Source organism: Dreissena polymorpha, chromosome 1 (assembly GCF_020536995.1).
Source record: "Dreissena polymorpha isolate Duluth1 chromosome 1, UMN_Dpol_1.0, whole genome shotgun sequence".
Taxonomy (NCBI): Eukaryota; Metazoa; Mollusca; class Bivalvia; order Myida; family Dreissenidae; genus Dreissena; species Dreissena polymorpha.
In genome coordinates this window covers 206,240,535-206,256,694 of record NC_068355.1, presented here as the reverse complement: position 1 = coordinate 206,256,694, position 16,160 = coordinate 206,240,535, and the positions used below count along the sequence as shown (strand labels likewise).

The window sequence follows — 16,160 nt, the reverse complement described above, 5'->3', positions numbered from 1 at the left end:
ATCTATTCTGCGAGCGGGGACTTAAATAAAACTCAATGTTGTAATATATATGTTCTCATTTGGTTTATGTTAAGGCTTATATCTGGTGTATGTCTTACACAGGGAATCTTTCGAGTCATATACCAGGTATTAAAACTTTGAATGCATACTTCCAGCGAATAATATTTCACACGTCCTTTGCTAACATTACCTTTTGTGGCGTGTAAGTTGTAAGCTTATAGAAATGTTCTGAGAAAAAAGTTACCATAACATATATTAAACGTCTGGGCGTTTCAAATTCTGAGAAGACGTCGTAAAAGTAAGTAATTTGAGATTTGAATCTGCATGAACCATTTAATCTGAAATGTGATCAATTTTGACACCTGTGATTTGCTTTGCCCAAATATGAAAACTTGAGCGTTGTGCTTTCAGGCAAAAAGCTTTATATATGTATTTTGCTTCATTCATCTATAAAAGCAGTTGATCACCGGTTGGACCAGTTTTCCCTACAAGCCCTAATCGTGCATACTTAAGAAGACTACAATACGATGTACCACAAATTAAGTACTCTTGGCTTTAAGGTTTCATCAGAGATGTTTGAATCATTTAGCGTGTTGCTTCAATTTTGAAACAATGGTAGCCAGCAGACTCTCACGATGAAAATTTCTGAACCAATGACCATTTACCCTCCCAAGGATTGACTCTTAGAGGTTGCGTATGTAGGTGGAAATCCGTTGTGGTTACATTTTGTATGAATGGAATACAGTACGAACGATATGCGACCAAATACGCGTGACAGTAAATGGTGATCATGCAAGCTTCATCCTTTGAACAATTTATTTGCTTAAGATTACTTAATCATCTTAAGTCAGTAGAGTTTTCAACTGGTATTGTCAATATGTACCTGTATGCTCCAGTCATTTAATAATTATAAACAGTGTTGGTTTAAAGTCGTTAAATGTTAGTAATGTGTTTACCAATTGAGTATGAACATGGTTTCTCCTAGTTGTTATCTTCATTAGATCTTTCATTTGTTCCTGCTTTGTATTACTTTCATGCTTCACTTATCGTACAAACCTTCTCATAAAGCTTTAATGTGTACAATGTGCTCAGAAGGCTTTAATTTGTACAATATCCATAATTAAATCTATTAATATTAGTCATTATTTGTATAAAACATTTATTTTAATATGTTTCTATGGTATCAATTCATTTTATATTAGTTTAAAGAAGTTACGAAGATTTGCCTTGTAAATGTGTAACTTAACTTTAAATTCACGTATGTATTTTTCAATTTACCTCCGCCTTTTCCTCTCTCTGTATGTGGTGGAGAATAATCTTTGTTTAAATATTCCAAATTATTCTTTATCCCCGATGGTATTGGTGATACTCTTGCACTTGCTACCAAAAATAGAGTTTAAATATATTAGTATTAATTTCAAATACGCAATTCAATTATTTCAATCTAGCAGGTTGGAGAAGTTGGAGTGCTATTAAACACCAACGAAAGGCATTGTATCTTACATGACTTGTATCTGTGAAATATAGTTTAGAAATAAAAATGAGTCATATGTCCTAGCCAGCGATCGATATAGAAATGATTAATAGATAAACAGGAAGTGAAATAATCAGTATGTGGACGTTAATTAATGGCATGTAACACAGTACAACAGCTTTTAAAAAAACACAAAAGATTATTACAGGTCCATAATATGACATGTAAGTGTTTTATTATTTCGAAATATTTGCAAAGCAATTTGTGTATTTGTCATAAACATATTACTAACATATATCAACAAGTGTTCATGTATATTATTTTTCACCGAGTGGTATGTGGAGTGTAACCTTGGAAAAGTGAAGACGTGGTCTATTTCGCACTTGTAAAAATGTGTTTAAAAGTCAATTTAAACTTAGTGTTAACCATAAAAAGTGATAAATATATGGACTTAAACAACCGGTAACAACGTATTTCCTCTTATTATTAATAAGAACAGAAATTGTGTTAGAAAAACCTCAAAATAAAATGAAACATGAAATGACGTTATCACAAAGAATGGGCGACGCCATTTTGAATTTCGCAGACATGTTTTTCCACGAGAAGAACTGTTCAAAAAGCACAAGGTAAATTATAGAAACTATACCACTAAAAATAAATACTCGAAAATGCCAAGAGTACCAAGCAAATAAACCAGCTTCGGGACGAACTACTTGAGCGAAAGATGGAAAACTAACGGCTAAAAAAGGAAATGAAGTCCATCGAGTCTGCAAATGAGCCTTATTTTAACGAACTGGAACAATACAGCAGAAGAAATAATATAAGAATAGAAAGTATCGAAGATAGCGAACAAGAGAACTATACTGAAACATCAGAAACACTGATCGAAGCTTTAAACTCTCACATTCCTGACCTAAACCTAGCAAAATCCGACATTGACATCAGTCACCGACTTGGACCCTTTCAGCCACAGAAAGAGAGACCGATAATAATTAAGTTGGTCTCAAGAATGAGGAGAAATCAAATTATGAAGGCAGCGAAAATACTGCGCTCGAAACCAAAGCCTGTGTATGTTAACGACCACCTTATGAAGACACACGCCGAAGTGTTCGCCTGTGTTAGGAAAAAACAGTCTGATATTGTGAAATCGTCATCGACAAGGGAGGGAACTATTGTCTACAGAGACATAAACGACCAGACACATAAGGTAAACGCGGAACAATATCGCTTCTGGCTTGACCTCCCTTGGCCGAAATAAAAACGTGAACTGAGCCTTTTATTAACAAACGCTATAAAACATACTTTTTGATAGTTTTGTTTAACCAACGCTGACGAACAACAAGAACCACGTGGAAACCATTCAAACCAGAGACAGAGAATTAATTATGACAACCTAAATTATCTAAACTGTTTGTATGCAGGCGTTTAAAACTTTATGTAAACAGCTAATACATAAAAACATTAAATATTTCCTACATCAGTACATGTAGTTTATTAACATAATAATCAATAAGCGAGAACATAAATAACATTCATGTTTGTGAAAACATCGGATTATATATTTCGTTCATGTTATTACTGTTTGTCATGTTTTTTGATGGGGTAGATGTAAAAAATATCTTTAATCTTTTAAGATACTTTATCTTTAATAAAAATTGAAACTAGACACAAACTACGCTAAAATATGTATATACTTCATTCATGTTATTACTATTTGTCATGTTTTTGATGGGGTAAATGTCAAAAATATCTTTAATTTTTTAAGATACTTTAACTTTCATAAAAATTGAAAGTAAACACAAACTATGCTTACATATGTACAAGTACTTTTTTAAAGTTGTACTGTAAAAGCGTTGTACAACTGGTTATAAAAAACAATTTAACCCATTTAATAATATTAATCATTTATGCCTAGTCGACTCTCCCATCCCTCTTAATTGGATCAATTTATTTCCAAAATTAGGGATGTCTAGTATATTTTTTTCTATATTTAGAATATTTCTTACAGAAATTACTTTAAGCAAACAACGCAGAACCAGGTGAGACGCCGCATGCATCATGCGGCGTCTCATCTGGGTCTACTCTGTTTGCCAAGGCCTTTTCTGTAGACTCTAGGCATAAATGGGTTAGTAGCCGTTATACATTGTTCAATGTTTGTGAATAAGTAATATTTTTTGGTTGTGCAAACAATTTATGTATGTATATTCTTTTCTTAATTTTGCAACTGTATTTGTGTTGAAGTTTGTTCTTTTTTATGTCAAGTACGATACAAATGTCAGTACAATCCTTTATAACATAAAGATAATGAAAACAAAATCATATGTATAATACTTAAAGCTTGAATAAATGTTATATTAACAAATGAATTTAATTGGTGCTAACAAATATCTTAATTATGTATTTAGCGAATGTACCACTCAGGCTATATGAATTAATCAGGACTGTAGATATGCACACATTGTTGTTATTTATACGCCTTGTACGTGCTCTCAATTATTTAAATTGTTGTGATCGTAAGAACACATTATTTGTTGCTGTTGTAGATTATGTCTTATGTAGATCTACAGTAGTCTTGCACGTGTTTTTTTCTCTTATTAACTTGTATGTGTTTTACTTGAAATGTTGTGATTGTATGAGCACACTACTTGAATTACGTCAACATCTCCAAGGTCAAGGTCACACTTTGAGTTCAAAGATCAAAAATGGCCATAAATGAGCTTGCCTGGGCAATAACTATGTCGTTCATAATGAGATTTTAAAACCATTTGGCACTTTTTGTTTGTTTTTAACAGCACTGAAAGGTGTGTCGCGCGAAAGAATTACGTTGATATCTCTATGGTTAAGGTCACACTTTAAATTCAGAGATCAAACATGGTTATAAATGATCTTATCCGGGCCATTTTTTGCGAAATAAAACACGTCTTCAATTTTCCAAGGTTACACTTGTGTGTCGCGCGAAAATAATTGAGTTGATATCTCCATAGTCAAGGCCACCCTTTAAATTCAGGGATCAAACATGGTTATAAATAAGCTTATCCGGGCCATAACTATGTTGTTCATTGTGAGAATTGCGTCGATCTTTCAAAGGACATGAACACACTTGGAGAGCAAAAGTGAAAAATGGCCATACATGAGCTTGTCCGGGCCATAACTATGTCATTCATTGTGAGAATTTAAAACGACTTTGTACATTTATTTTGTTCACAATCATTAGACAGCCTGTTATGCAAGGGAGTTCAAAGGTCAAAATGGCCATAAATAATAATGGCACAATAAAAAATCGTCATAAATTAGATTTTCTTGTTGATTATGTTTTATGTAGATTTACCGTAGTCGTGTCAAATTTTATTGTCTACTATGTAATTTAATACTATTAGCTGTATAAGATTTCATGTTATTTCTGGAGATGACAATATTTTATTGCATATACATGATACAACAAACACAGCAATATACAATTAAGAACACACACACGCGCGGACACATACACGCACTGCTATTTTTTGTTACATACATAGACACACCCACCGAAAATAGGCCATTATGGCTGTATAAACTTTCAATTTCGTGTTTTAGACGGCCAAATAATGGCAGCTCTTAATTCATACTAAATAGTTCTGACATATTAATTTTCTTGTTTTGCTTGGTAACCGTAGCGGCAATCTAGCTTGCACTAGATTGCCACAATGTACGATTTGTTTTTTTTATTAATGAAAAAAAGCTACGCACACATGTATACACACACGAACATACAAGCATGCGCGGAAGCATGCATATACGCATAGACAAGAATCTTGAACAATAAATACTCCCAAAATTGTTCCAAAAATTATGGCTAATATAAATGCACTATTCATTACCAATTATATGGCGATTATCATTTAATTGTAGTTTGTTCAAACTGCAATTGTTGGTTTGTTTTACTTATGGTTATCGAATAGAAAAAAATAAATATTTATATATGTATCATTTAGAGGTAGGCAAGCCAAACTGATTTGTGTCATGTACGTTTTTTTTTGCTTTTAAAGTTGTGGCCGGTTAGGCAAAACAAACCTTTGTCACTTATTTTTTTATGATCCTCATATACAATACACAACACACATGCGCGCACCCACACACGCGCACGCGCGCACACACACACGCAAACACACACACAGACACGCACACATGCACACTCTATTTTGTTATTTTAAAATATATTCTTTCATTTTCTTATTGAAAGTGTTTGTCATACTAACTTACCTGTTGTGGCAAAAAACACTTCTTCTTGTAATTGTTAAAAGTTTCATTATTCATTATGCGTACCCGTTTTTTTTTTGGAGTGTAAACATACTATTTTGTTTAAGAGCTACTTCCATACGTACAATACACACACACGAACACACACGCACACACACGCACACACGCACGCACACACACATACGCTTTATTTTGTTTCTTTCAAAATATACTCTTTCTTTTTTCTAATGAAAGTGTTTGTCATACCAACTAACATTTATGGCGAAGCTCTTTCCTTTTTGTAATTATTTACTTTTTTACTATTCATTATGTGTACCTGTTGCTTTTTGGGGTGTAAACACAATATTTTGTTTAAGGGTTACGTTCCAAATACTTACAACACATTGGTAGTTAAAAAAGATAAACATGACAAGAAGCACACTTAATTGAAAAATGACGGTTAAAATATGCAGTTATAACACAAAAGGCTTAGCATCACCAGCAAAACGTTCCATTATGTTTCGATGGCTTAAAGAAAAAAATTTGATGTATGCTTTCTTCAAGAATTACATTGTAATGCAGAGGTAGATAACGCAAGGGAGAGGAAAAAAGCGCCCGATATGCGAAATTTCCGATTTTTTAAGATAAGTATAAATATATACCACCAAGATCAGCGGTACCGTCGAGCAACCACCTCAGCGACACTACGCAGTAGGGCCTATGCGTCTATGCTTCGAAATGCTTCGAAGTGTTCAAGTATAAATATATACGACCACGATCAGCGGCACCGTAGGCCAACCACCGAGACACACTGCCCCAGCGGTACGTTCGAGAGAAACGCCCGTCTGGTTCAGTATTTCCAGCCAATACACAATGAAATTGTTGCAAGTATGAATATATACGACCACGATCAGCGGCACCGTAGGCCAACCACCGAGACACACTGCCCCAGCGGTACATTCGAGAGAAACGCCCGTCTAGATGCGAGCGAATCTCCCTGGCCTGGCCCCGTCCGTCCGTCAGCTGAAAGGCTGTATGCTACTCTGCGTTCAAAGTGTCAAAGTGTCAACGCACGCAAACACCCGTTAGTCGAAGCCAGCGTTAGTGGACTTAGTCTTTTTCACTGGCGTGCCTTCCAGGGATATCACACGGCTCCGACATACGGTTGAAATGCCCGTCTGGGTGCGGACAGATGGTCCCGTTAGTCGAAGCCAGCGTTAGTGGACTTAGTCTTTTTCAGTAGCATGCCTACCGGGGACATCACTGCGAGACCAGCATCGATCGACATACGGGAGAAATGCCCGTCTGAATGCGGACAAATCTCCTAGTCGAAGGGCTAAGTCTCAAAGGATCGCAGTGTGGTAGCTGCTCTGCCTACGTACGACACCCCGACCGAGAGCTAGGTCGTCTGCGGATGATTTCACACCGCTGCTTTCGCATGGGATAGATTGCGCTTAGGCCCGCGGCGCTCGTAGTCGAGCGGCCCGCCGAGCGACCGCCTACTGTGGCTGTACCAACTCGCGCGAATGCGAGCGTATCTTAGCCTCCCGGAGGCTGCGGTGCACAAGGTATCGTCGTGCCCATGTTCTGGTCGGGATTCTGACTAAGAGGCGTTCAGCCATAATCCCACAGATGGTAGCGTCGCACCATTGCCCTATCGGGCAGGCACCTTAACTAAATGTCTGAACCTGCGGTTCCTCTCGTACTGAGCAGGATTACCATTGCGACGACTCTGTGTCAACAGTAGGGTAAAACTAACCTGTCTCACGACGGTCTAAACCCAGCTCACGTTCCCTGTTAGTGGGTGAACAATCCAACGCTTTGCGAATTCTGCTTCGCAATGATTGGAAGAGCCGACATCGAAGGATCAAAAAGCAACGTCGCTATGAACGCTTGGCTGCCACAAGCCAGTTATCCCTGTGGTAACTTTTCTGACACCTCTTGCTTGAAACTCTCAACTGGTCAAAAGGATCGATAGGCCGCGCTTTCACGGTCCGTATTCGTACTGAAAATCAAGATCAAGTGGGCTTTTGCCCTTTTGCTCTACGCGAGGTTTCCGTCCTCGCTGAGCCCACCTTAGGACACCTGCGTTACCGTTTGACAGATGTACCGCCCCAGTCAAACTCCCCGCCTGACAGTGTCGTCGGATCGGGTCACCCGCCGCCACCAGGGCGGCGTGCTTCGCTCCAGAACCTAGGCGCTTTTGGGCGCCGGTCTCCGTATCACCGAATAAGTAAAGGAACGACAAGAGTAGTGGTATTTCACGGTCGCCTCGCGGCTCCCACCTATGCTACGCCTCTCGTGTCCCTTCACACAGTCAAACTAGAGTCAAGCTCAACATATTTATTACTCAAAGCGTAGCAACCTCCGCGCAGAGATTTGACGGGAAATAACATAGCTAGATCAAATCCCTTGCTTCATAACCAACCATGTAATGATTACGGAATCCGGATATTGCCATCTATAATCTCGCCCTTCTTTCATCAAGGGCGACACTAGACACACGAAGCGATACACGATATTTTTCGCGACAGTCGCGGCGACGCACGATATTTTGTGCGACAGTCGCAGCGACGCACGATATATTTAACACGATATATCGCCTTTTGGGCTACCTACACAAGGGCGATATATCATGTTAAATAGTGAGCGTTGCCGCGTAAATGATAGCCTAGCCATGTTGTACAATAATATGTTACGGTAATTTCAATAACCAAAATCAACGAATTATCGTTTTCGTCATTTTCCTTCACTGGGGCTTTTGTCGATGGGAAAGTCGGCGGCAATGTGGGAAATTCGTGTAAACACGTAACGTGAAAGGGACGCTGACGTTCTTCTTCCGCGCGGACGCTTCCGTTGCCTGAAACGCCCAAGTTAACAAATTACATCAAAATATTCAGCTATATTGCTACTGCTACATCAAGTACTGGTTTACTGCAGTGATTGCTCATGATGATTATTATGGTCATGATAATGATGAAAATGATGTTTATAATGATGATGTTGTTGCTATTGTTATTGATGATGTTGTTGTTGTTGTTAATGATGATGATTATGATAAAAAAATCGAATACTGAACAAACATAAACGATTAAATCTTAAGATAGTTAATGTTAATTAATGAGTACCACAATATTAAACGTCAACGTAAGCGTCTCGTCTGACGTCATGTTCTTAACATTCTCAAACGCTGAAGTGACGCTCAAGTCTCCCGTGAAGTTGTTGATCTCAATAACTCCGTCGTCTGCAGTCAAAAAAACAGTTGTATATATATAAATAAAGCCCTACCGTAAATACAATCAAGTAAATTATGTTTATAAAGTGTCAAATGACGGGGAAACATAGGCTCTTTTAAATAACAAATACTGTAAAACCATTTGGGCCGTGCTCTGAGGATCCCTGCAGATCTTCAATATCCCGGCCTTCCATAAATGCTTTTATTAAATTATATAATATGACTGAAAATAACTCACTATTATGTCAATTTTGACATATAATCACATATATCTAGGATGGTGCATCTGAGACTTATTAAAAATAAAAAAATCCAATTATTTACATTCGTACCATGCTGCTATGTACCTTTAAATTCGTACCCAAATCATCATTTATGTTGACTGAAATTAACACACTATTATGTTAATTTTGACATATAATCACATATATCTAGGATGGTGCATCTGAGACTTATTAGAAATTTAAAAATCCAATTATTTACATTTATACCACGTTGCTATGTACCTTTACATTCGTACCCAAACCATCATTTATCTTACCTTTGCTTAACATATATCGGCTTTTATGTCTAAAAATTTCAAAATCAGACCTAATAATTGTGTACATTAATCAGTATTTGCCTTATATGTGTGTTTGCTTACACTATAAGGAAGTTTCTGTTAACAGCAATATTGGTTGCAATTATAAATGTTATATAAATTAACTATTTCCAAAAGTAAAGAAACATCAAATGTGTAAATACATTATTCGAAGCTTAAACAAGGGACAAAATTGTAACAAAACCAGGTTTTCATTGTAAAAAAAAATCTGATAAAGGGAGAAAACTCAAACTAAACTTTTGAAATGAACAAACAAAATTAACCCCCTTTGTAAGTTTGTTTTTTTAAAAAATCTATTTTTAGTCGTGGCGACCTTGACATTGGAGATATTGACGTGATTCTTTCGTGCGACACACCGTCCCATGATGGTGAACAAATGTGCCAAATGAGTTTAAAATCTCACAATGAATGACATAGTTATGGCCAGGACAAGCTCATTTATGGCCATTTTTGACCTTTGAACTCAAAGTGTGACCTTGACCTTGGAGATATCAACGTAATTATTTCACGCGACACACCGTCCAATGATGGTGAACAAATGTGCCAAATGATTTTAAAATCTGACAATGACCGACATAGTTATGGCCCGGACAAGCTTGTTCCGCCCGCCCGCCAGCCTGTCAGCCGGCCAGCCAGCCCGCCAGCCCGCCAGCCAGCCCGCCTGCATTCGCCAGTCTAATAACCAGTTTTTTCCTTCGGAAAATCTGGTTAAAAAACACAATTCGTTCTCCCTCTGCTTTTCAAGACAGATGTCACTTTACTTGTGACATGTACCATAAGGGCTTGGGACCTTCTAGCTTTTATATATGCAAAACACAAATGAATAAATCACTGTATAATGCTCAATAAAAGCTAGGAAGCATTAAGATTTGTTCAATTGTTACTAAAGTTGATATTAATTATGTTGTCGTTAAAGTAATTGTTAATACTGTTGTTGTATAAGTCCAAAAGCATAGTGCCAAAAAATGCTATTATATCCAGATATTGTTTAAGTGTGAATGATGAATGTCCAGCTATTAATGTTTAACTTTTTTCATTTGGTTTCTTCTTTCCATAGCCCTTCAACTTAAGAGCATCTATCCACTCTTCATAAGACTCTGATGACTTGAAGGGGCACCACCAATTTCCATAGTACTGTTTGTGCCCACCCGTATTCCTGTCCTCAAAACATTTGTTGCAGCTGCGGTAGGGCAGTTTCTTGTGGTACTGTCTCCGGAACTCCCCTGCCTGCTCAGCCTCCAGCTTCCTCTTCCTGTAATGCTTTGTAGAGTATGGCAGGTAAGATTCGGCTGGGGCTGAAATCGACGAAGTCAGTGCCAGGTCAGGGGCGGGAGCAGTCACAAAACGCACCAATGGGGCTGGTGCTATGGGCACCGGCACTTCATGCTTTACCTCATCTGGTGGCAGAATTCTTCTGCGCACTTGATGAATGAGGGAGCCTTTCGTGCTGATCTGGATGGGGAACTTGTGTGGTTCAGTGGTTCCCATTTCCAAGGAAACTGGCCTTTTAAGGGGCGCTGGCAGTGATTCAGGCGCTACCAGTGGAACTAACTGAAGGGCAAGTCCCTGTTCCAGCAAGGTTCTTTCTCTGCGCTTTCCACGAGCACTGAACCTGAAATCAGACAAATATATAAATTATAATCTATATATTGTTTAATAGAAACAAGAACAAGAGATGTGTTTGTCAGAAACACAATACCCCCAAATACGCCGCTTTGTTTCTTTTTTTTACCTTTGACCTTAAAGGATGACCTTTACATTTCACCACTAAAAATGTGCGGCTTAATGAGATACACATGCACGCCAAATATGAAGTTGCTACCTTCAATATTGCAAAAGGTATAACAAAACTTTAAGATTTCTTAAAGTTTTGGGACAGAATGACAGACAGGCCAAAAACAATATACCCCCTTTTTTAAAAAAGGGGCATAAAAAGCCTTTCTTATGTTAATCGATTATTATTGTCATATAAATAAAGTAATATATAAATTGACTCAAAATGTTAATGAAATATTATAATATGCCGATAATATTTATGTATATGTGTACCGTACTAGTCAATAAATACCTACCAAGCAGTCAAGGTGCGCTGGTTTATATCAGACAGCTGAATGCGTGTATTCTGTATCACGCGCTGACTGTTGAAGACCATCTCTCTTATTAGGTTGTACTTCTCCAGTACTGTCCGCCACCGCGCCTGTTGAACGCCATCTTTGGTGGTGGAACCCGGAAAGGCTGCGCACAACTTGACCAGCAAGGCTTCCTGATACCTGTTACAGTCAGGCCAGGTGGCTGGGCCAAGATGTGGGGCCAAAGCACATCTGTAATCGTTAAAGATAATGGTTTATACTATATGAATAATACAGACACAATAATAACAGAAATAAAACAGTGAAAATAGGTTTGATACATGTTGCTTATTTGCTAATAAATCATGATAAACTTGTGGAACATTAATAACAAATGATGTGCTTGAGAAACACTATTTCCCCTTTTGAGAGATTTTGACCTATATATTTGACTTTGACTTTAAAGGATGACCTTGACATTTCACCACTCAAAATGTGCAGGTTCATGAGATACACATGCATGCCAAATATCAAGTTGCTATCTTCAATATTGCAAAAGTTATGACCAAGGTTAAAGTTTTGGGACAGAATGACAGACAGACAGGCCAACAACAATATACCCCCTCTTCTTCAAATAAGGGTCATAACAAATTATAAATTGAAAATTAACTAATGTGATGTTGTGTAGTTTTCTTGCCTTCTGACACTCTGGACTCCAGGAACCAGCTGTATTCGGGTTGTCTTTGGTGCCTTGAAGCGTCCCTTGATCAGCTGGGTCTGATGTCGGTCCTTATATTTTGACGGCGACTGGTCGTAAGGGGACATCTTACACCACAGTTTCACGATGTGGTCAGCTTCTGCGTTGGTGATGGCCTTACTTTCCTTGTCTTTTAAATGAAACAAATACTCAGCCAGGTCCATCACATGACCATAACCTGCAACTCTGTCTGGTCCAATAGAGTCCTGAAAGCATGGATAATCAGTTGAGAAAGAAATGTATTAATGGAAAATAAGCAGAGCACTACAAATTTAAAAGTACATGTGTTATGCTTATTTTGCACAGTTCCTGCAATTAAAATGCCAATTTAACATGCTGACTCCATAATATACCTATTGGGATATAAATGGGTGTAATCATAAATACACAAAGATATTAATGTTTATATTGAGTTATTAGTTTCCATTATTAATCAGCATGAAATTGTAAAATTGTAATCATTAATGAGTGATCATTTGAGGACAGAATGCCTTAGTTTATTACATTATATCATTCATCAAAACCTACCTCAGCTTCATCCTCAACACGTTGGGAACTGCCAGCAATAGCCGACGCTGATGTAGCGGTAGTTACGGCAGATAATGATGAAGTACTTGCTGCAGCTGTTGTAACAGAAGCTGCTGTTGCTTTTGTCGTCATAGAAGCTGCTGTTGTTGTTTCTAAAGAGGCACTCGTTGTGGTAGGTTTGGCTTTGAGCTTAGCGGAAACGTTGTACATCTGCTGGCCATACACATCCTTCGCTGACATCTCTTCAAAGAATCAGAACACCCTATCTAACTTTTTAACAATAAACATTTCTATACAAAAGTAACACAAACATGTCATTAATTTCAACATGAAAATAAGTATAATCATTGTTCTCCTTCAATACCTGATTGAGACGGCCTGTTCTGCTGCATAATCTGCTGAGCCCTCTCACGACTAAAAGCAGGCAGAAAGGAATCCACTATGTGGATGGTTGGATCATTATCATCCATGGCCGCGGAGTCCTCAAAGCCCTCATCCAGGAGGCTGTCATCAGGCTCCACCGCACTTACAGGGTTTTTAGCACCCGTTTTGTTGTATAGATATTCGATACCTATCAGCTCTCCTGTAAAACAAAAATGTAAGAACTTAAGCGCTATATGATATAGATTCATGTCAAGGAGTAATCTGCTCATACAAATGGTAATTATGCCTGATTTACTCCACAATGTACATCTGGTTTAATATAGAATAAATGTAAGAGAAATGTGTGAATAAAATAGCTAATAGAAATTTAAATTACCAGTGTATTTGTTTGGCGGCTGGAATGTCGGGAAGATATCCTTGTTAAAAAGCTCCTGACTTAGTCTGTTGGCTGCTGTCTTCAATCTGGAGTCATACAATACAGTCTCCTTCTCAGTGCTGGTCGCAGTAATCTGCCGGTCTGCGTTCCAGCGCATCAGGCCCTCCAGCAGGTAAGTCTGGAAGTTGCTGGCGCTTGCACTGGTTCCTGCAAAACAATCACACAAAATGTTACTATTTAAGATCGTTACACTATTCAACAGAGTGATGTATGTTTCAACAAGAGATTAGTAGTATTATAACTAATTTACATGTCTTGGTATATCTTTCATGATTGGAATTAAGGAACATGCAACAAATGGGGTTTTATTCTGTATAACATTGTACCTTAAAGGCTATAATAGCAATTAATATATTTATACCTTAAATTAAAACACACAAAAAAGAACACAAATAAATCTTACCAGGAATGAATCGCTGTAGGTGGAGATGGAAGGACTCCAAGGAGGTAGATCCTCGTGCACAGCGATACACAGGCAACACCACGCCACCCTTCTTCAGCGTGCCCGTCTGAGTGTAGAGCTGTACACCTTTAGGGTCCTGGAGGCACTCTACATGCTTCTGCTGCTGTTTCTAGAGCTCCCAGATACGCTCATGAAACAGTGGTACACCCATGGTATCCCTTCCTGAGTCACCACCGAACAACTCCAAGACAGCCTGGATACGCTCCCTGATGACCTCTGTGCTTCGAGTCATCCGACGACAGTGCAGGGACAACTCCTTACGGTCTATACGGACAGAGACATCTGAGTCAGACGGGTCCGTGATGTTGGCTTGTATAAGCTGCTGCCTTTTAGCTTCTTTGAGAAGATTCAGGTCAGACTTGTCCCAACAAAAGATGGCTGCTGAAAGCTCACCCATAAATGTCGCGTACAGTCCGTGGGTGTCCGTTGTGACCCCAACAGCAAGACGCCGCATGAAGTGCCACAAGTCTAATCGCACCACAAGGTCAGGCCAAGCTGTCCTGAAAATGTCCATCAGTGCTGACTTCCCGCAACAGTCGCAGTCTGTTTACAGCAGGATTGGTGGTAGGACATCAGCCTCGGACTAGCGTTTTACGAGGCATTTCACCATGTCGCCTAACCCACACCCTTCAATTGATGTCATAACGCTCATTAGCACCTGGCCATGTTCATTGCCAACGTTAGTCGAGCATGCTGCCGTCCGAGCAGCTTCACCTGCCAACTTCTTGGTTACCTGAAATAAATGTAAAATAGTTCTAAGGCAATTGTAATTTTATTCTATGGTTATTGTGTCTATTTTCTAACAGATTCTAAAAGTGTATTATTCAATATTTTCTACCCATGTATACCTTCTTAGTAGAGTCCATCTTTAAAATTCGACCAAAGATGGATGTCAAAGCCGCCTTGACCTCTTCTGCTCGAGACAAAACCTCCTGATGGTAAACACGCAGGAACCATTGGTATGTTGGCAACTGAGATTGTTTGGGCAGCTCCTCGAAGACAGTTTTGGAACTTTGCTGTCACAGACTTTAGGTACAAAGAACAGTCGTTCATGTACTGCAGTTGTTGCTTCATCCACCTCGAATTGTGAAGCTCAGTGATCTGCTTCTGTAGCTGAGTAGGGCTGTTACCTGAAACAGCAACATTTCAAAACTTGCACATGTTTGTGGTTCGTCTTAAAAGTTGTAAAATAGTATGGCTTTAAGATAAGGAGAAGAAGCTCTATCTTCAAACTTAATTCTTTTTATGGAGACTTGGTGACTAACTGACCGACAGACAAACTGACCGACAGAGTGACTCAAATTAACCGTATTGTACATTTCATTTGGGTAAGATATATACACATCTTAAGCTGTACAAAGTCATGATTACCTTAGCCTCGGTGGCGCAACAAGTATATGACACGAGTGTCACATGCGCTATGGTACATTATCTGTACCGGAAACGTGGACCTGGTAGCCGGATCCAGCTGATCCAAGATGGCTTCACTCCAGCCTATCTGATTTTTCTTGCACTTGACACAGTGCAAACTCTCAGTGGCTAGAATGTAGAATAAATCTATGTCTAGCACTATCCTGGTCAGCCGGTACAGGCCCTGCTTGGTCAGATGAGTAACCTTGCAGAAGGGACAGGTCAGCACCATCCTGCATAGCCGAAGTGGAAGCCACAGGAATAGGCGATGTCCAAAATATCTAAATATATAATTGACACCAAAATAAATGCCAGCACACACAATACAAAAATGTTTTAATTTTTATTATTTTTAACACCAGAAGTATTATGTCAATTGATATCAAATGCTGACTGTAGTGCAAAACACTGTAAAGAATAAAGGCAGTAGAAAATAATGCATAACAAACCTAAGAATATACTATACATATTCTAGTAATAACATGCATACATTAAGAAAAAAAAACTAATACATAATGCAGCCATTAAAGCCATATTGTGAGTTAAAACAGCTTCACTTAATGGTTTTTCAAATCATACACACCT

The 16,160-nt window shown here is 38.5% G+C and overlaps 1 protein-coding gene across 1 annotated transcript; it reads right to left on the bottom strand.

Annotated features, from left to right (window-relative positions):
* Window positions 1-10,471: 10,471 nt before the first annotated feature.
* Window positions 10,472-13,514, bottom strand: LOC127866035 (uncharacterized). The gene is made up of 5 exons (XM_052406273.1): window positions 13,247-13,514; window positions 12,883-13,124; window positions 12,295-12,560; window positions 11,601-11,849; window positions 10,472-11,140 (listed from the first exon to the last, which is right to left on the bottom strand). Exons 1-5 carry the CDS (start codon window positions 13,512-13,514, stop codon window positions 10,552-10,554), a joined length of 1,614 nt encoding a protein of 537 aa, XP_052262233.1. The 3' UTR covers window positions 10,472-10,551.
* Between the last annotated feature and the right edge of the window lie 2,646 nt (window positions 13,515-16,160).

Coding starts and splice junctions, on each gene's coding strand:
- LOC127866035 (XM_052406273.1), bottom strand. CDS start 13,514: ATGAATCTATATCATATAGCGCTTAAGTTCTTACATTTTTGTTTTACA. Junction 12,561..12,882: donor GTGTTGAGGATGAAGCTGAG/GTAGGTTTTGAT, acceptor CCATGCTTTCAG/GACTCTATTGGACCAGACAG. Junction 11,850..12,294: donor GGAGTCCAGAGTGTCAGAAG/GCAAGAAAACTA, acceptor TAACGATTACAG/ATGTGCTTTGGCCCCACATC.